Source organism: Podarcis cretensis, assembly GCF_951804945.1.
Source record: "Podarcis cretensis genome assembly, chromosome: 4".
Taxonomy (NCBI): domain Eukaryota; kingdom Metazoa; phylum Chordata; class Lepidosauria; order Squamata; family Lacertidae; genus Podarcis; species Podarcis cretensis.
This window is the reverse complement of record NC_137173.1, coordinates 85698096-85718776: the sequence shown is the minus strand read 5'-3', so window position 1 is coordinate 85718776 and position 20681 is coordinate 85698096. Positions and strand designations below refer to the sequence as shown.

Here is a 20681-nt window from a genome sequence, read left to right as displayed (position 1 = left end):
CACATTCAGTATGTTTGGGCTTCTTAGGATTTTTTTACTATGTATATATTATTACAGGCTATCCCAATCTCCACAAGCGACCTGAAATCCCAGGGGTTCTGGGCATTCACCCTGGGCTATGCTTCTGTGGGGAAGACTGAAGCAAAATGGAGCCTAGTTTCTTTAAGAAACATGGTTCAGTAACACACATTTACACCTGCAAGTCTGCAGTGGAGGGAGTGCAGAACGTTATACCCCAAGAGTGCGTCTCGTTGCCCCTCTCATAGCTTCAGCAAGCTTGGGTCTAAAGCAGCAGTCAGGCATGGCTCCCGGTCTCTCGGCTGTAGCCTCTCTGGCCAGCAGCCAAGATGGTCCTGACTTCTAGCCCCTGTGTGGAGTTCTGACCTGCACAGCAACTCATGCAAGTCTGACCTTTGTTCTCCTTCCTCTTCCCAGCACACCTCTCCCCCAAAACCCAACCCTCCTGTAAAATGGCGCTTTTTCCTGTCACAGCCCAACCCTCCCTGTCAGTTGGCAACCCCTGTTTTTCACAGTCCTGAGACCCTTCCTTTTATGGGCTAATGGCTTTGCTCTTAAGTAACCCAGCTACTTTGGCCACCTCATGAGAAGATTCCCTGGAAAAGACCCTGATGTTGGGAAAGATGGAGGGCACCAGGAGAAGGGGACGACAGAGGACGAGATGGTTGGACAGTGTTCTCGAAGCTACCAGCATGAGTTTGACCAAACTGCGGGAGGCAGTGGAAGACAGGAGTGCCTGGCGTGCTCTGGTCCATGGGGTCACGAAGAGTCGGACACGACTAAACGACTAAACAACAAACCCAGCTAGGCTGGTTTGCCAGGGATTCCTTGTCCAGCACAGTTCTACACTTTCCCTTCCTATCTCCAGATATTAGCTAGATTCTGAGATTCCTTAATTTATTGGGGTCTCTCCTGCCCAAATGAAACCTATAACAATATTGTACGTTGCTGTAATTCACTTCAGGATTATTATTATTATTATTATTATTATTATTATTATTATTATTATTATTTTCTGTGGGAAGCAATTTTCAAATTGAATGAGTTGAACCAAATTGAGAGAAGAAGACAAAAGGTAAGATGTTTAGCGAAGTGGAGCCACTTTCGGAATAGCCCCTCTAAAAATGAAGTCTAAAAGTCTCTTTTCCTCTCCAGGATTGACCTGGCGGGGGAAGCAGTCCTGAAAGTTTGAAAGAGAACCTAGCTATACATAGTGACGATTAGTTGACTCTGTCAACAGGAAAAATTTGCATTTTTATATATATATATAAATATTTTCTTTATAAGGAGATACGCACATAGATGAACAAGTGAACAGTCAGGCAGTTAATGATTTTTTTAAAAGGGGGACATCATATGGGGAAGGGAAAAGATGGGCGCATGAGCCAATGTTGTGCACTTCTGCCATTTAGCAGTAGACTTGTGAGGAAACAAGACATATCCCACAGCAGCTGCAGAGCAGGAGGTAGGAAACCGCATGCTCCTTGGAGTCTGGATCTGCTGCCCTTCCTACCTGCTACCCGAGGCGACTGTCTTACCCGGCCTTATGGGTGAGATGGCCCTGGAGCTAGGGAAAGCATACATTGACAACATCGCACAAAGGGATGAGGAGGCATGTGAACTTGAACAGAGATTATTTAACAACAGCCTTCAAACTGAAGTATTTGCAGCGTACTGGTTGTTTGGCAAGAACTCAAAAGTGTTGCCCTGAGTTTCTTCCTTTGGATTTGAATTAGCAGGGCCTTTACTGTGGCGGCACCTACTAATTGGAACATTCTTCATTCAATAATACTATTTTTGGTACATGCTGACTACTTTTCTGATTACAGGGGGTTTTGTTGGTCAAGCGCACTTCTAATCTCTGAATGTGTGAAATTATTAGTGTGGAAATGTGGTGTATTTTTATTTTTCTTGTACATACTTTGGTATTTCTAATGTTAAGCAGTTTGTAGGTCTTTTTAAATGTATAAGAATATGCATCCTTGTTTGGGGGCACCTGTTCTTATATGTGACCAAAACTGGATCTGTGCCATTGCTTTTCCTTGCTGGTGTCTGTTCATTCGACAATGTTTATTACTACTAAACTATTCCGTGGCAAAGGTGCAGTTGTGGACAGAACATAGACATGGTTGTGGTCCTCGTTCTGGGGCCCTGCAGTGAGATACAGAGCTTGAAAAGAGACACAAGTGCTTGATAAAGCAATACTGAGGGTGAGGGAGAGAAGGCTTAGAGTTGTAGCTGTATTTCAGCTTCTTCGGAGAATACAAGAGGTAATTACAAGACCAATAAGAAGAGAACTTTTCTCTTGTGTTTGACACACTAGATTGATGTCACACTTAAAAGTTTGCATTACAGATGTTCGTCCAAGTACAAACTGAGCATTCTTATAGGAGGCCTTGATCCTGGTTCATCAGTGGTGGGCCTGATTCTGGAAATACAGGCATCCCTCCCCTTCACAGGAGTTACATTCTGGGGCCCCCACACACATAAGTGAAATTGTGAAAATTGGAGAGCACCCTCCAAACACTCTTTAAATGCCCTGTCACGCTCTCTTCAATCCAGACCAAAAATACTGTATCCAAAAATATTCACAACCAGAATTTAAGCACTTGAGCTGGCAGAAGGCTGAACAATGTGCAGGAACGTGGCTGCAGCTACAACACTACCCTGCACATCAGCTATTAGGCAGGGAGGCTGAGCAGTGTAAATAAAGCCCCACTGCGGCTCCAGTCTCTTTGGGGCTTCCTCCCCCTTGCTGAGGTCCTCTCCGGTCTCCAGGGAGGTTCAAGTTACAAGGACTTTCCAGGTCTGTCCTACCATTTCTGGGTTTGAATTGAATTCTTTGTTTATGCTCAGCACCACACATGTATACGGTCATGCACAAGTCGACCGCACGTAAAGGGGGGAGATGCCTGTACATGAGAAAAATGTCTCTGAACCTCAGGGGCGGAGCTTAGTGAAGGGTTCCATCTCATGCTTCCATCATGGTTTACCACTTTTGTGTCCCTGGGGACCAGAGGAGATGAGGGGTGAGTAGCACATGGGAATATGGCAAGGAGTCACATGTCTGAGTTCCTGGAATTAACTGGGTCTCTGGGTGGTGTGTTCTTTATAGAGGCTGTCCTGGAGTCCCCACTAGAGGGAGCCAGCTCCTGCTAGTCCCCTCCATGTCCTGGGAACCTGTGTAGGAGATACCCTTCCCATCAAGGCCCCATCAAGTCCATGCTCTTGGGAGCTGGCAGTGCCCCGACACTGTGGCCCTGGCATCCCTGCTTACAGTTCAAACAAGAGTAGCCTGCAATGGAGGTGGATGGAGGCTCAGGCTGTCAGAGGCACTGAGGAACTCATTAAAGTAGGACATCTTGTGGGGCCATTATAAAGGCAACGAAGAATCTGCTAAACGAGAACTTAAGCTTTTTGAAGTATTGTTGAAGGTACTCTAGGATTCTTGATTCTGACAATAGTCCGTTTTTCACACAAAATTGGTCAAACACGGGAAAGGCAGGGGCTACAGATGAAGACACAATACAGTGGTACCTCGGGTTAAGTACTTAACTCGTTCTGGAGGTCCATTCTTAACCTGAAACAGTTCTTAACCTGAAGCACCACTTTAACTAATGGGGCTTCCTGCTGCTGCCCCACTGCCGGAGCACGATTTCTGTTCTCATCCTGAAGCAAAGTTCTTAACCTGAAGCACTATTTCTGGGTTGGCGGAATCTGTAACCTGAAGCGTATGTAACCTGAAGTGTATGTAACCTGAGGTACCACTGTACTGTGTTTTGGAAAATGGATATCTCTGTAAGAGAAAGCTACCAGTTCCAACTTCCAAAATTAATTTCTGGAATGACGTTGCAAAAAAAAAAGCAGAACTGCCATTGAAAACAACAGCCGCATGTCGTTTTCCTTCAGTAATGTGTAGTTCAGCATAGTTCACGTCATTACACTTGTGTTCCACCTCCCTGTGTCAGTGGCATACGCATAGAGGAGGGGGGGCTCTCTTTTATTCCATTCTTACTCGGTGTGGTTTATTACTGTGTGTCTTACTATTTTAAAAGGGGGGAAGAAGAAGTTAACGCAAGCAAAACTGTGAAAAGAATTCATATGGATGATGTAACTAACTGAAGTATGAGAGAAATGAGAGAGGAGGTTTTAATAAAAACCATATGGAAGATTGATTTAGTCTGGTGATGATTTTGGAAGAGCCACCTATTACCCTGCTGCTGAACAAAATTCAGGACTTGAAAGTTGTAAGAGTAAGCAACCAAATGGAAGAATTCCCAGAGGCGTAGCTATGGTAGTGTGAATGGTACAGCAAAAGCAATAGTCTTGTGGCACCTTGAAGCAGTAACAAATGTATTATAGCATAAGGTTCTGTGGACTACAGTCCACATCATCTACTGCATGAAGTATTATCCTGATTTACATGGGGAACACATGTGGGGGGAGGCAGTGGGGGAGGAAGCCGTTCAGGTGCCTGTGGCAGTGTGCCTAAGGGCGGGGTGAGCTGCCCATAGGGGCAGGGTGAGGGCGCGGTGAGCCGCCCATGGGGGCTGGGAGCACTACAGGGCCTTCAGAGTCTGCCTGCCTCCTCCCATTCAGCTGCCCTACAGCTGGGGGGGAGGAAGCAGGCAGACCATTTGGACAGCACAGAGCCAAGCCACCGCGTCACTCCCAGGAGAGACGGATGGCTCCGGCGTGCTGCAAGCCCCGCTGTGAGTGCTGCCTGGCATTTTGTCACCCCCTCAGTGGTGACACCTGGGGCGGCCCGTACCCACCACACACCCCTTCCTCAGCCTTGGGGGGTGGGGTTTGTAAACAGTGATGTTAGAAGGAAAAGGAATGCAGAAAAGTATAATTATGTTATTAACAATGCCATTCACAAAAGAGCAAGTTGTTTATAACACAGACATCTTGTCATTGGTAAGCCAATTAACACCTGTAGTGTGATTAAAAAAAAAAAATCCTTTGTCCCAATTCAACCCACAAGTGATAATATTGAATCCCTTAACGAATTGTACAGTGATACCTCGGGTTAAGAACTTAATTCGTTCCGGAGGTCGGTTCTTAACCTGAAACTGTTCTTAACCTGAGGCACCACTTTAGCTAATGGGGCCTCCTGCTGACGCCGCGACACTGCCTCACGATTTCTGTTCTCATCCTGAAGCAAAGTTCTTAACCCGAGGTACTATTCTGGGTTAGCGGAGTCTGTAACATACATATATATATATATATATATATATATATATATATATATATATATATATATTCCCTTGGGGCAAGGTCTCCAGTTTGGAACAACAGGGAGGATAGGAAATAACCATCACAAACTCTGTTTCACTACATTTTTCCAGAAGAAATTTATAGACAAATTGTTCCTCATTGATTCTCCCCTCTGTTTAGTATCTTTTGACAGTAATAGTGATTATCTGTCCTGGTCGAATCCTGAAAACCTGAAACAGAATGACCTGGCCTAGCCTGTTTCAACACTGGCATTTCTGGGGAAGGGGAACAGTTTGTAAAAGAAGTTCCAAGTTCTCTCTTTGGCACAAACTAATCCTGCCAGAGTAATGACCCTCCTTAGGAAATATGTAGGCTGACTTTGACAAAGGAAAACTGAAGCCCAGGGTATGGTGGCACCCGGTACAGACAAGAGACAAAAGCATCAGCAGTGTCAGGCTGCATAAACAAACCACTACAGGGGACTAACATTAAATCATAATTGCATGTTTTATCATGTCAGTACTGTCACAAAACAGCTAACTCTGGCTGCGACTACAGTAATTAATTTTCTACTGCCATGTGAAATATATGGAGTTACCCTTAACTATCAGGCAGAAGCTACAATCTGCTTGCCACAGTACTAGATCAGGTTTTTAACATTACATGAATTGAAAGGTACTGTAATTAACCAGTCTTGGGGTGGTGCTTTGTACAGCAATTGGTCCTTAAGTACCCCAACAAAATTAGATTTTAAATCCAGGTTGCTTTATTATTTTTAGCACTTTTAATTTGTCCAGGGCTTTCTGGTGTTTATTGCGTTCAGCCTTGCAAAAGCCACATGGTGCAGACCAACATTGTTCTTCGTTCATTTGCACATGCGTGTCTTCTCTCATTTTCGCTACACAGCAATAGAAGAATAGAATGGTCTTTTGGATTTCCCCCTGCAACTTGATTTTATATAGTAAAAAAAAAAAAAAAACAACAGACTCTAGTTGAGAAGGAAAAGCACCTGTGAAAAGACAACTCAAATACATAACGGTGTATTTATAAAGGCACTTTTTTGTTGTAGCATCTGTGAGGCGGGGCAAATCATAAGTATCGGGGTGATATATCCAAGAGCAGAAAACGAGACTATACTCCTTTTGTTCCAAGTCCAGAAAACAATTCTCAATAAAGACATCTTTATCAAGTTATTTCTTTATGACGGTTATGGTTGGTATTTCCCTTTACAGTTCTACACCCATCCTCTCATACTACATTGCTGTTTTGTTTTATTTTTACAAAATGCTAATTCAGACATTTGGACTTTGTAATAATGCATTTGTGCATTGCCGGCATTTGTTTAGGATTGTTTATCCTTTATAGTTTTATAAATGAGTCTAAGGGGCTCCGTCTTAGTTGTCACTTACTTCCCCCCCAATCTTGCATTCTGTCTTATCCTATCCGACAGTAGAATTGAGACTACTCTAATCCCTAGAAGTTTGGAACTAATGAACTAACTGCTGAGCTGCTGCCACGGAGCTTGGTCCCAAGCTATACTGTACTTCACACTCGATTTATTCTCCAGATGGCGAGTCTCTGCTGCCCCGCTGCGAGGGACCACCTCTTCCACTGGAGTGTAAAAGTGGACGGATGTTGTTTTCTTTGCAGATTTGATAATTCAGAGCTGGTAACTTGTGAAGATGATTAGTTATTAACTTTAATGGATGCCAGTTGAACCAACTGCACGCATATTCCCTTTTTTAATTTCAGTGTCTGTTCGTTGTAGCGATGCTTGATTTATCAGCAGTGCCGATGTGGCCAAAATCACAGCGTTTCCCCCCCCCCCCCCATTTAGTAACAGACCTCACAGGGCACCCAAGCTTCTCATCAATTCAGAGTTAGGTATTAAAATGAGGGAATTAATATGATTATTGGTATAAATTTGCATTTTAAGGATCCCCTCAAACAGATTCTAAGTAAACATTGTGCTGATGAATGTGCATACTTCACATTTTCTTTGCCATCAATCTCCACATTTATAGAGTATGGAACCAGGATGATGATTTTCATAGGCTCATCCCAATTAATTAAACTTGCAGTCATTTGATCTGCTAGATGAAGCACTATGAAGCTGTTTGGAGAATTTACAGTTCTTCTAACTATAAAATATATTCTAGCTGTCCTGGTAAGGGTTCTTAATTGACTATAGAATGGGAGGCAGGTAACATTTTTCAGAGTAAGCTCTGAGTATAAAGCTCTGGTTTCATTGATTCTGGTTTAAACCCGAAACTTGTGTGTGGATAAGATAATGCTAATAGGGTCTTATTGCAGTAAGAGCTCTCTGCCTGTACAACATGCTTTTCTCTATTTGGCCGGTTTTGTGTGCAAGCAAGCCACTGGCAAAATCAGAATCTCCTGAGTAACTTTGGCAAAAGCTGAAGCTCTCATTTAGCAATTCCTTCGTTGCCCTTGTAATAATGGTCCTACAAGATGCGCTGCTATAATTTCCTGTTACTTCTTCAGTGTTTTAAAGGGGAAAGATCATTGTTCTTTTCTATACATGGATTCATTTAAGAATACGCAAATTTTAATTTGCTCCATTGCGTAGCACTTAGTCTTAAGTTTAATAGAATGGTCTTAAATAGTGTGGTAAGGCCTCTTTGCTGAAGCTAAGCAGATCTGGGTCTGGACTGTTCAGTGCCCGGATGGAAGACCATAAACTCCATGTTGACTGTGATGGGTTTCATCAGGGAATAAGAGAGGGATAGAAATGAAATACAGTAAATACAGTAAGTGGAAAATAAATAACACACAAGTTCACACAAAAGCTTGCCAACTGTAAAAATTAGAGGAAAATGTTTTTTTTTTTTATCGTTTACACCTGTGTCTCACCCTTTGTGCAAAGAACTCGGGGTTATTTTCTTGCTGCGCTGAGAAGCTTGTCCTTCCAGTCGCATGCTTGTGAGCAAACTCAAAAAGCCTTTGTGTTAAGAACTTCTCTCGGTTTTCTAGCAGTTCATTCCTGGCGTCCTAATCCTAAACACATTTACTGGGAAATAAGCCCCACTGACTTTGCTTTGTAAATGTGCTCAGAATCAAGGCCTACATATTTAGGATCCAACCCAATGCAAAACACTGCAGCTGCTCAAATCATCATCAGAGTTACAATGCATACTGCAAAGCAGCTGGGTAGTAGTGGGAGAAGAAGCAACACGTGTATAAGGCAGCTACAAGTGTCTTCTAAGCCAGAGTATCAATAGGCCTTAGATCAGTGGTTCTCAAAGAGCGTGGCAGGACACTGGTGTATCAGCAAAAGATGGCCAATGCAGAATCTGCAAGCATCCCTATTTCCCAGGGATAGTCCTGGATTAACAGAAGCAGTCCCAGTTTCTAATTTGATCCCAGAATTTCCCGCTTTTCCTCAGGGTGTCCTGTTTTCATTGGAGAAATGTTGGAGGGTATGGAGTTATGTGACCCCCAAGCCAAAGAGATAAGTAACTATACAACCTTTAGACCTTTGAAGGCAGCCCTGCATAGGGAAGTTTTCTAATGTTTCTCTTTCTTCTTCTTCTTTTTACGTTTTTATATATGTTGGAAGCTGCCCACAGTGGCTGCAGCAACCCAGTCACATGGGTGGGATATAAATTATTATTATTATTATTATTATTATTATTATTATTATTGACATCCCTATTTTCACCGGAGACATGTTGGAGGGTATGCAAGTGTGGAAGAAAGACTGAAAGACAAGCAAAGAAGCATTTAAACATTTCAGTGTAGTAGAGCAATAGTCTAGGCTTTTTTTATTTTTAAGAAATTATATAGAACCAGAAACAGTATCCATGCCTCTCTTCAAGAGCATTGGCTATTCTTCTACAATTCTTCATTACATATTGTCTCAGATTAGACCTAATATAAATGAGACTACCCGACAAATGCAAGCTCACATCTCTTATTCAGCTTGTATGCATAACAAAGGTACATATGTAAGAGGCTCACTTATATTTATATTTTGGGAAGGATTAATGTTATTATGTAGCTGCATGGTTTTATACTTTCTTGAGATCCCATGATCATATATTATAAAGTAGTTGTGTTCTGTGTTATTTCTCAAGCACTGCTAGGAGTTGTTTATTTTTGTTTTCCAGTGTATCCTTTTTAATTTATTTATTGATACTTATTCATAGCTATACAAACCCATTACAAAATATATTTTATATAATATACAGTGGTACCTCCGGTTGCAGATGGGATCCATTCCAGAGCTCCAGTCGGATCCCAAGGTTTTCACAACTGGAGGTGCCTGTTCTGCACATGCGCACGGCACGGTAGAGTGCTTCTGCGCATGCACGCACGGCAAAACCTGGAAAAATACTTCCGGGTTTGCCGTGTGCGTATCCCGAAGGATACCTAACCAGAGGTGCACGTAAGTTGAGGTACCACTGTACTAAGATAAAAGAACTACTTAGCCTATAAAAGAACAAAGTCAGAAAGAAGATACAGCAAGAAAAGGAGGGGGAGAAAGGAGAAAGTAAAGAAAATTTGAAAAGAGTAAAAAAAAGTAAAAGGACTTCCAGCTCTCTGTTCTGCAGTGGCACGTAATATTCATCCGTTAAAATCCAACCATTCTATGTTCAGTCTTCAAATCCTGATATTGCCTGTTCATTTTCTCTCTCACACAAAACGTCCATGATAAATTTCCAGTCCTTGACAAATGTCAGTAATGATTTTTTCTAATTAAACATGTTAACTTTGCCACCTCAGCCAGATCCAATAATTTTATCAGCCATTCTTCTGTAGTGGGTAGGGCTGTATCTTTCCATTTTTGTGCATGTTGTGGTGTTAGCACTGTAGTCATTTACTGGCGTAATCTTCCATAGTCCTTTTCTAACTGTATGCCCATTAACCCTGCCTTCAGTTGAATACAGTGGTACCTTGGTGGTCGAACGCCTTAGTTGTCAAACAAATTGGCTCCCAAATATCGCAAACCCAGAAGTGAGTGTTCTGGTTTGTGAACTTTTTTTAGAAGCTGAATGTCTGACATGGCTTCTGCAGCTTCTGATTGGCTGCAGGAAGCTCCTGCAGCCATTCGGAAGCCACACCTTGGTTTTTGAACCGTTTCAGGAGTCGAACGGAGTCCCGGAATGGATTAAATTCGAGAACCAAGGTACAACTGTATTAACCTTTAAAATCTGCTGTATCAATTAGGTATTTGTATCCAATATTTTTTAGCCTTTTTTACATGTCGACCAAGCATGATAAAAAGTCCCTTCATGTTCTTGGCATTTCCAGCAAACATTTCCAGCAAATTCCTGAATAGTTTCTCAGGACTTAAAGACCGATACATCGTTTTACAAAAATTATCTTTAAGATTGTAACACAATTTAAATTTTAGCCCCTTACTCCACATATGTTCCCACTCTTACATCTGTATTGTATAACACACACAAGAAATTGCCCATTTAATCATGCATTGTTTAACCTTTGCTTCTTCCATTTCAATTTTCCCACAAGATTTATACATTTTTGCAAAATGTATGAAAAATTGGTGTGGCATGCGCAAATTTTTATTCTGAAAGTGTGGCCTAGAGAAAAAAGCTTGAGTATCCCTGCCTTAGAGTATATTCTGCATTTCCCCCTGACTGGAAAAATAAACTGTAGCTATACAGTACAGGCATTGGAATATTTTCCTCTGGTGTCTTTGAGGGGGTTGGGAAAGATGCAGTCCTCACTGTTAGCATTCTATGAAGGATGCTTCAGTTATACTCCCTACAGTGACAGATGCTGAAGACCACTCTACTCTAAGCAATATTCTGACAATGAAGCAGTTGATGAGCACATTTTCTTATCCAGATTAGTGAACGTGGTGCCCTCCAGACTGTAACTCCCATCATCCCTGACCATCAGGTTTGATAGGAATTGAAGGCATCAGGTTGGCTACTCCTCTTCTCTTTTTAGCTGAGAGTTTCAAATATCTTTATATTAAAGGGTGCATACATAGTGAGTGTTTAGTATGGAATTTATTCTTACTACAGTGGTACCTCGGGTTACATACGCTTCAGGTTACAGACGCTTCAGGTTACAGACACTGCTAACCCAGAAATAGTACCTCGGGTTAAGAACTTTGCTTCAGGATGAGAACAGAAATTGTGCTCTGGCGGCGTGGCAGCAGCAGGAGGCCCCATTAGCTAAAGTGGTGCTTCAGGTTAAGAACAGTTTCAGGTTAAGTACGGACCTCCGGAACGAATTAAGTACTTAACCCGAGATACCACTGTACTGCTACTAATACTATTACTGTTATTCATTTTTGAGCCTCTAAGTGGCTTGCAAAATTTTAAAAGCATAAGCAATAAACATAACATAAAATCAGGAAAAAAATACATTGCAACAAAAACTATACAGTGGTACCTCGGGTTACAGACGCTTCAGGTTACATATGCTTCAGGTTCCAGACTCCGCTAACCCAGAAATAGTACCTCGGGTTAAGAACTTTGCTTCAGGATGAGAACAGAAATCGTGCTGCGGCGGCAGCAGGAGGCCCCATTAGCTAAAGTGGTGCTTCAGGTTAAGAACAGTTTCAGGTTAAGAAGAGAACTCCAGAATGAATTAAGTTATTAACCCGAGGTGCCACTGTACAATAATTCAGAAAATATACCCAATAAAACAGTAGCATAAACTTTGGCAGCAGAATTGTGTCATCAATAAATGCAGAACCATCATTCTTTCATTAACTCTCTTTTTATACGAGACACCTGCGTGTGTCTTGCGTTTTCCACGTGGTTCTTCCAACTTTGTCAGAATGCCGAAACTCTCATCTTTTTAAGAATGGAAGAGCAGCACAATGTCTGCAGGTATAGATGCCTCTTGCACTGATCTGCCATCTTTTTTTAAAGAGCAATTTGGTGCAGGAAAGCGACCTGCCAAGAAAATGACCCTATTAAAACACAGCACCCTGTTCCAGAGGGTTTCTCACTATGAACTTGTTCATTATTTTTTAATCAATTGTTTAAATAGCACTAAAATGGCCGAGAGAGAGGGGGGGGGGTATAGCTATTACACCTTAAATCTATAGGGGAAAATTCAGTGTGGCAATTGTTCCATCAGCATAAGTTTTTCAGCTTGTCATTCAAACAATTCTCCTATTAGTCATATTCTCCCCCTGCATGCTGTTCTGGGGGGTTCCACAACCCCTCCAAACCATTTTTTGCGGTTATGCAGGAAAAGGTGAAGAAAAACCCTGTTACGCTGGCTGCTGCTGCTGCTGATTTTCTTCTCCTATATTTTTTTATGACGATGCTATTATGAGAATGTCTTTTATTATGCATTTCTCGTTATAGTAATTGTACTTATATAACTGTTTTGATTTTGATACTGTATAGATATTCTGTTACATATTGACATTTGTGTTCCGTTTTGTAATCCACTCTGCGGCCTTTTGACAATTGGCAGCATATACATTTAATTAATAATAATAATTCAATCTCACCCATGGTGTTATATTTTTGAAATGATTTATACAAAAAAAATTGTTAACTACCTTTAACTATATTGCTAAGATGGCAGAACCAGGCAGAGGGCCTTTTCAGTAGTGGCACCCGCCCTGTGGAACGCCCTCCCATCTGATGTCAAGGAAATATATAACTACCTGACTTTCAGAAAACATATGAAGGCAGCCCTGTTTATGAAAGTTTTTAATGTTTGATGTTTTATCGTGTTTTTAATATTGTATTGGGAGCTGCCCAGAGTGGCTGGGGAAACCTAGCCAGATGGGCGGAGTAATAATAATAATAATAATAATAATAATAATAATAATAATAATAATAATGGCAGTGATCAGAAACTTTCCCTAATTCTTGTTGTTGTTGTTTTATCGCATGCTTATGACTGGGAAACCCAGCCAAATGGGTGGCATAGGAATAAATTACTATTACTATTAGGCACTGTAACACCATAATACAAAAAAAATAGTATTGTTGTGTTATAGTGCTATACCTCTTTTTCACTTAAATAGAAACAGCAGAGATAATTTCAAAAAATTTAGTAGGACCATGAAAAGATGTTCACCACATTGGTAAATCAGCAAAGAGCTTCAAATCATCCTCGTCCACAGCAGCTAAACCTCAACACTTTTACGGATAAAACACCTTAGAATGTACACGTTGGGCAGGGGGGGATTCAAAACTCCTGATGGTGTGGAAAGTCAGTTCCAATTCAGGTTTACAATGGAAGACCAATGACCAAGTAGCTTTTGGAGCCATGACACATGGAAGGATCTAGCCTCAAGCCTCCCCCTATGGAATTTCTCAAGTTCATTTCATATGAGTCGCTCCATACAGAGTGATCTATAGGGGGAGATAACAAAAAGGAATGTAGGCTGAACATACCTGGAGCTTTTGAAATCCTCAAACTTGTGAAGCGGTGTAATCTTATGGTTAGAGCTTAAAAACATTTTCTAAATCACATAAAGTTGCATCTGATAAAGTGATAGTGGGACTTGTTGCTAAGGAATAATAATTTTCTTTAAATGGACAGAGCTAAAATATAATGTTTCTATGAAAATCTATTATCCACCCAACAGATGGCAAGAGCGTATAATCTCTCACAGTAACACATTTTTCTTCTGAAATATGGAGTAGGAGAGTAACTTGATTGCTGGCTGGTTATTTTGAGGTATGTAGCAGAGGATGTACATATTTGGTTTATGAAAATTACTCACAACAGCAGACTGAGGCTGTAGTTCTTAGTAAGGCAGTAAACCTGGGTCTGAGCTGTATTCTTCTGACTGCTGGTGGGGGCCCAAAATAATTGATCATCAAATGTTCCCCGATATAAAACTATTCTTTCTGCGTATCAGATTGGTAGGGCTGCAGCGCTTAGCTGTTAAATTGTTTCCATTAAACTTTGAATTGCCCTCAATTAATTGGGCAACATGCTTTTTAATTAAAATTAAAAATATTTTAAATAGATTGGATCCAAAGTGGAAAGATGACTAGGTCCAGCTCTACCATTAGACAAAGTGAGGCGAATGCCTCAGGCAGCAGCCCTCTCATTGTTCCTTTTAAGCCCTCTTGCCGCTCTCCTCAGTCTGAGAACAGAGTTGTGCAGGCCTCATGGCCTAGTCTACTCCCACTTTTGACTCAAGCAGCAAAATGTCTTGCTTTCCCCCTGCACGTGTCCAAAAAAAGCCGTTCCAGAGGACCAGCACACTCCTAAAGAGTGTGGGCTATGTCCCGGGGACTGCAGTGGCAGAAACGAATTGTCCCAGACTTGGCAGAGGTACAACTAGCAAGACTGTAAAAATCCACCTGTAAAAATATCATTTGGGGGCTCAGCACCACTTGTGATCAAACCACATTGGCTTCTTGTTTCGTTCTGCTTTTTAGCAAAGTAAAATAGGGCATGTTTTATCCTTCGGAGCATACTTTGTCTCAGGAGGAGGATATGTGGCTAATCTTATGCCAAATAAGATGTCACGTAATGTTCGGTGCAAATGAGAAGCAATCTCACAATAAGATTTTTTGGAGGGAGGGTTATTTGAGTGTTAAATCACAATGTGCTGCTTTTTCTTATTGGAAGAAACCCCGCTGCTGGGTTTTTTAAAGCAAAGGGAGCCATCTCCCAGCCACAGTATGTCGTAATGAGCTGCACTCCTAATTCTATGTACAAGCACTACCATTCTCTATCCATCTGATGGGCACATATTAAAGCCAGTGTTTGGGGATATAGGGGTGGTAGCTCCAAGCTGATGATTGTTTTGAGTGTCATTAACTTTCTCCCTCTGTCACACTAACCGGGTGAGGGGCCATTGGTTTCTTCTGTCTAAACTTATCCTAATTATTAGTCTCGTAAATCAGTGCACCATACAGCTGTCTTAAACTGGTCTTGGAGACCTTATTCTGATCGATCCTGACAACTGTAAGCTACTGTTTCCTCACACTGTTTAACTCGGACCACATTTTGCAGCCTCTTCTGCCTCTACTCCCAAGGTCGGATTGGTATCCGTCTGGTTTAAATCTAATGTTTTGTGTTGTCTCGCTGACTGGCTTTGCTCTGGATACTAACTTTGATGATTTCCCTCCCTCCTCCCTTTCGTTTGCCTGTTTCCTTGATAAGTATTTGGGGGGGGGGGCAAATGGCTGCATATTGTTAACACCATTATCCATTTTCTCCCCCCACCCCCTTTCTTTAAAACATTCATCAGTCAGAAGCTTTAAAGTTTTATTAGTACTATAAAAAACTCTTCACAAATGAAATTGCTTTTGATAAGTGTTCATTTTGACAATGAGAATTTGCTAAGGGCTGTTGCCAAGTTGAAGGAATTTGTGTTTTGAAACTGAAATTGGCAGGAAGTCGAGAGTCCAGGCACTTTCTTGCTTTCAGTCTGTCTGAATTTCTGTCTCTGGCCCAATAAAAATGTTTTATTTCAGCAACTGCTCAATTATTCAGAAGGAAAAGATTGTTCAGATGCGCTTACTTTTTCTTCAACGTTTTCTTGTGTGTGTGTCAGTTTGAGCATATATGTTTGGATTTGTTTGTTTCAAATTGCTTCAGTAAAAGCAGAATGCATGTGTGCCCTTTGTGGGAGATTTTTTACTCCTGCAATTATCCTGCTCTTCCTTCATCGTTTCTGTTATAAGTTAATGGAAAGATGGAGAGAAGTCCATGTATGGGCAGGTTAGGAGAGTGTATACAACAAAATGCATAAATAAATACAAATAGTGATATTGCTAGTATTTACAAGAAAGTATACTGGAGGAAATATTCTCTTAATGTTGACATTTAAGTTTTCCCTTTTGGACACAACTCAGATCACAATCCTGTGCATGCTTACCTGGAAGTAAGTTCCATTGAACTAAACAGGACCACTTCCGAGAAGAAATACAGAGGATTGTGCTGTTAGCAGAGTATATATTAGATTCTTTCCAGTCATGTAATTGTATATATTTCCCCACAAAATTAGTAATGATGACTTAGAAATGGAATGTTAAAGACATTGGGTCTATTAAAATCATAACACGCTGAATCAGTTTAATGGCTTTTCATTATTATTTAAAAGATGCTCAAGGTTCAGAAAACTGCAATAAATGTACAGTAGAATGTGAAATTAAGAGTTCTTTTTACTTTTTATCCCCTCTCAACTCTAGGCAGAAGCAAGAATGACTAGTGTGAAAGCACTTGAAGAATTTGAGTTTGGTCGGACTGAGAAGTGTGTTAGGATCAATTCGGTATCCAGTGGTCTTGCTGAAGAAGATATAAAGGTCATTTTGCAATCCAAGGTTCTCCCTACAAGCCTGATGCTTCCAAAAACTGAAAGTGCCGAAGAAATAAGATGGGTGAGTAAATTGGGATTCGTCACTATCTCAGCATTCGATTAAGATCTTTGCTACTTTGTTTAGAAAGAGGAGACTTTGGGACTTGTGGATTTAGCTCATGAGGCAAGTAAGAAATATCTCTAGTCACAGTACTAGTTGAATTCATCCTTACCATCATCTGCTTATTAGTAAACGTTAATCAATCAATCAATTTATCAATCAATCAAATCACTCCTAGAAGCAATTAATCAATTAATCCTAGAAGCCTCTTGCATATATTAAGCAAATTTGGCCCATATTTCAAAGATCAACCATTTCAGGATAAGCGGTGTAGATTGAAATTACATACAGAACGTGTGTGAAACGTTTTAATTTTTAAGTAGAATTAACTGGCTAGCATACTGCTTTAATAAGCTGTGCTGCCATTAAGGCAAAGTAAAAATGTTTTAAAATCAGACCAGTTTTTTTCATTGTAGTAAAACCTCACTGACTGTCATGTAAACGTATAGCGTACATGCCCTGGAAGTTGGAAACCATAAGTAGATGGAGGAAACATTTTAGCAACATATGAAAAAATTATGGTGGAGACAAAAAGTAAAGGTCACTCCTTAGGGCAACCAGAAGAACAAACAGGAAGCTTTTAACTAGTGTTTTTAATTAGCACAGATATTATTTCCTGTCCAGTTCTCTATTTCTTCCTTTTTAATTGCTGACAGGTGTGCTTGCGTTTCATGACTGACTTTTCAGCCTATAAAAACCTGAAATGTAAATGGTTGGCATGTCAAATTACTTAAGAAAACTTTGAAATGGGCCTAATTATGCTATAATTGTTCAAATTGTTAAGGAGGGATAAGTTTTATTTAGTGATACCATTATTTCTGAAAAATACCACTAAAGTTGTAAGGCTTATTTATCCTGTTTTAATAGTTTGGGGAACACTGAGGGAGAGATCCATAGAAGGTCTATAAAGAAAAACAAAACTAGACAAATCTGGTAGTTTCTATCCTAACTAGTTCCACATCTAACCCTAAACTTATCTATTAGCCTTTAAGGTTCCATGAGGCTCTTGGCTGTTTTTGCATACCCAAGACGTTATGGGTAACATTGAACTACCATCCACGGCTGTTAAATTCATTACATGTTAGTGGGGGGCAGGAAACACAACCTTTTTCAGAGGCTGGGAAAACTGAAGTCAGCTGCGTAGAAACATCCAAAAAGAATAGTTCTGTTTTCAGTAACGCTGTCTCCAAAGTGGCACGATCTTTTACTAAGGAAGATCCACAAGGCCTCTTTGTTGATTTTGTACAGCGGACTAACACTTCTGGGGTTTGCTGGTTATGAATATTCATCTTGCCATTCCAGCGAAGGCCTTTGGTGTTACCCAATATGTTTTACCTTGATGTGAGAACTTTAGGCTTTCTTTCTAATTCATGCTAAGAGGAACATGTTCCATGTTTCCTCATCTCTGATTTTTAATTTCCAACCATTTCCCCTTCTGGAAATAAACCAGCGTCAACCTTTCGACACTTCCCCTACCTCTGTTAAAGTCTTCTGTCTAGGGAGACCGATCAAGTTCAGTGATATTTTTGGCTTTGTTTTAAGTGGCTAGTGAAATGGAAAGCTACCTCTTTTTTTTGCTGTTTATTTTTTCCCCTTCATTTTTATTTATGTGAAGCATAAAACCTGGAGGCTGATGCACAACTAAAAGATGGGCTTACTTGTTTTCTTTTGTGTGAGAATCTCCTGCTTCCCTTTTGTCCCTAGTATGGGTACTTGTTTGACTGGCATGGCTTATTGGACTATAACAAGCGTAACTCTCGCTCCTTTGTCATGGGACAATTCTCCCACAAATCCTGAACAGTGGGCATTCTTCCCCACACACTATCGGGTGTGCACTGGAATTGAAAGCATTGCTAAGGCCTGCTACTTCATCCCCTCCCAGAGCTTTGTTTTTTTCCCCTCCCCCTTTTTTCCTCTACCCCCTCTCACTGAAATGAACACTTTACCAGGCCGGAAACATTTAATCGTCTCCTTTTGAAAAAAATTAATTGAAACTTCTCAACTAGTTGCCTTTTGTATTTGGTGCTAAAAAAAAAACAATTAAAAAATTGGAGGAAATGGGGGGCAAACATTGCTTGATTAAAAACTCTACCTTGCAAGTTGCAAAATAAAATGCATTAAAAAAGAAAGATTTAAACAAACAAACAAACAAACAAACAGATGGGTGTGTTTTTTATTTTTCAATGGCTTAGCACACAAAATTGTTGCCAACTTAAAATTAACCATACCTGCTAAATTGTTTTGTTTTGTTTTTTTAATTATCAAGGCCGGACAAAGGCATATGTTGGCTTTGTTTTATTATTATCGTGCTGTGATTTTGTGCACCTTTCCTTGGGAGTAAGCCCAGCTGAACACAATGGGGCTTACTGCCACGTAAACATGGTTAGGACCGGGCTGCAAGTGTCTTCCCCACCCCTCTTGCAATTCCTTTGCATTTCACGCCATACATTTGAATGGCAGGCTCTCTCTTAATTCCTTATATATATTCTGTTGCACACCAGCCTGTGGAAAGGTTTGACAGGCAACTGTGGCAGCAATGACGACACCACAGGCGCGCGCACACACACACACACACACACACACACACACAGAGTGAGGATTCACCCTCCAAAAAAAACCCCAGCATTGCAGCAAGGTATGATTTATTTTGGGCTTAATGTAAAGTTACTGCAAATTGGTTGGAAGCTTTTTAAAGATTTCGGTGATTAGATTTCCCTTTCTTTTGGGGAGGGGTGAAGTTGGAGGGGGAGCTAAAAGAGGAAATAACACCTCTAATCCAGCTTCTGGTAAATAGGCTGCCAGCTTTTAAAATGAGTTTCCTTTCTATTAGTCAGAATATTATGCTAAGCCTTAAGCATTAGTTTTTTATGTTGCCATAGCAGCCTTATTCCTGCAGGGTTGTGACCTGCGATGATTACAGTACAAAGCTTATAGGGTCTTGAAACCCCCTTTGAAGATGAAAAGTCTTTGATGGTTTATATTTATGCAAATCTCTTAGATATGATTTACCCAACTGAGACTGAATGGAGAGATGATTAAAATTCCCTTTTCCTTTGATATCCATTAATGGTTAAATATTCCTTAAATATAAAATTGATGCATTTCCCCCCCTGTCTTTATTGACTAAAATTTCTTTAGCATACCTGTGATATGTTTATCTCCCAACACATTACTAGATCTAGACAGACATAATAGATTTACAATATACAGAGGTAGCTTTTCCTCCCCCTCCCTTCTCTTTTGAAAGGGAGAGAGAGAGAGAGGGAGAAAAAAAAAATCTGTACAAGAGCTTTTGTAATGTTTCCAGATGATAGATTTTGGAATTTGGGCTACCCCACCGGCAGCTCAGAGCTAGCTGTGAACTGGTCTCATGGAAAAAATTGGAGAGCTTTGGTCTTCAAAGAATTAAACTTCCTTTTTAAAGGCCCTTCCTAGGTAAGCTAAAAAAAAAAAAATTATGAAGAAAAGACCTCTGGAACAAAGGGTGACGGTGCCATAATGAATAATGTGAGTCCCAGTTTGGAAGGCTGGGGAACGTTCACAGCCGTTGTCAGTGTCAGACATGAAACAAAACAGAATGTCAGGTATATCAATACTACTTTGTTTTTAAGAGCCTGCTGATTTGCATTTAACTAAGTCAGGGTGATAGGTGTTAGGCAAATATTTTTGCAACTAAAACTTCAGACTCCAAAATATACAATAATGCGGGCATTTTAAAGAAGACAGGCCTAAGAGAACAGACCTCTTTGGAAGCTTGGCAGTTTTCTTTTTTATTTATTCTCCCCCCCCCCCCCCAAGCACTCCAGGCTTTGTTTTCTCTGTTTATTTGTATTTCACTTCAATGGAAAGTTTAGATAGTCGTACCATTTTATAGATTTTATTTTTTTACAAAAACGAAACTGATCACTTCCCTCTGCGATGCTTAGTTTACAGAGAAATTTGCACACCATTTAAAAGGCCGGGTGCTTGTAGAACCTATGAATTTCCTCCCTTTTGTGGAAACAGCAATGGGCTTACTCAATTTTAAGGTAAGAAACATCAATATAATTTAGCTGGCATTTCTGCTTAAAGCCATATAGCCGTTGAATA

General features: G+C 40.6%; 1 protein-coding gene and 1 long non-coding RNA gene across 5 annotated transcripts in view; one reads left to right on the top strand and one right to left on the bottom strand.

Annotated features, from left to right (window-relative positions):
• Positions 1-20681, bottom strand: part of LOC307214364 — a 67591-nt gene that overhangs the window by 13480 nt on the left and 33430 nt on the right. The gene's annotated exons all lie outside the window — the stretch shown is intronic.
• CLYBL (citramalyl-CoA lyase) overlaps positions 1-20681 on the top strand; it is a 194950-nt gene that overhangs the window by 148293 nt on the left and 25976 nt on the right. For all 4 annotated transcript variants that reach the window (XM_079972949.1, XM_079972950.1, XM_079972951.1 and 1 more), the window contains exons 3-4: positions 16365-16553; positions 20519-20620. In XM_079972949.1, the coding sequence (XP_079829075.1) occupies positions 16365-16553; positions 20519-20620 (291 nt within the window). The remainder of the gene's footprint in view (positions 1-16364; positions 16554-20518; positions 20621-20681) is intronic.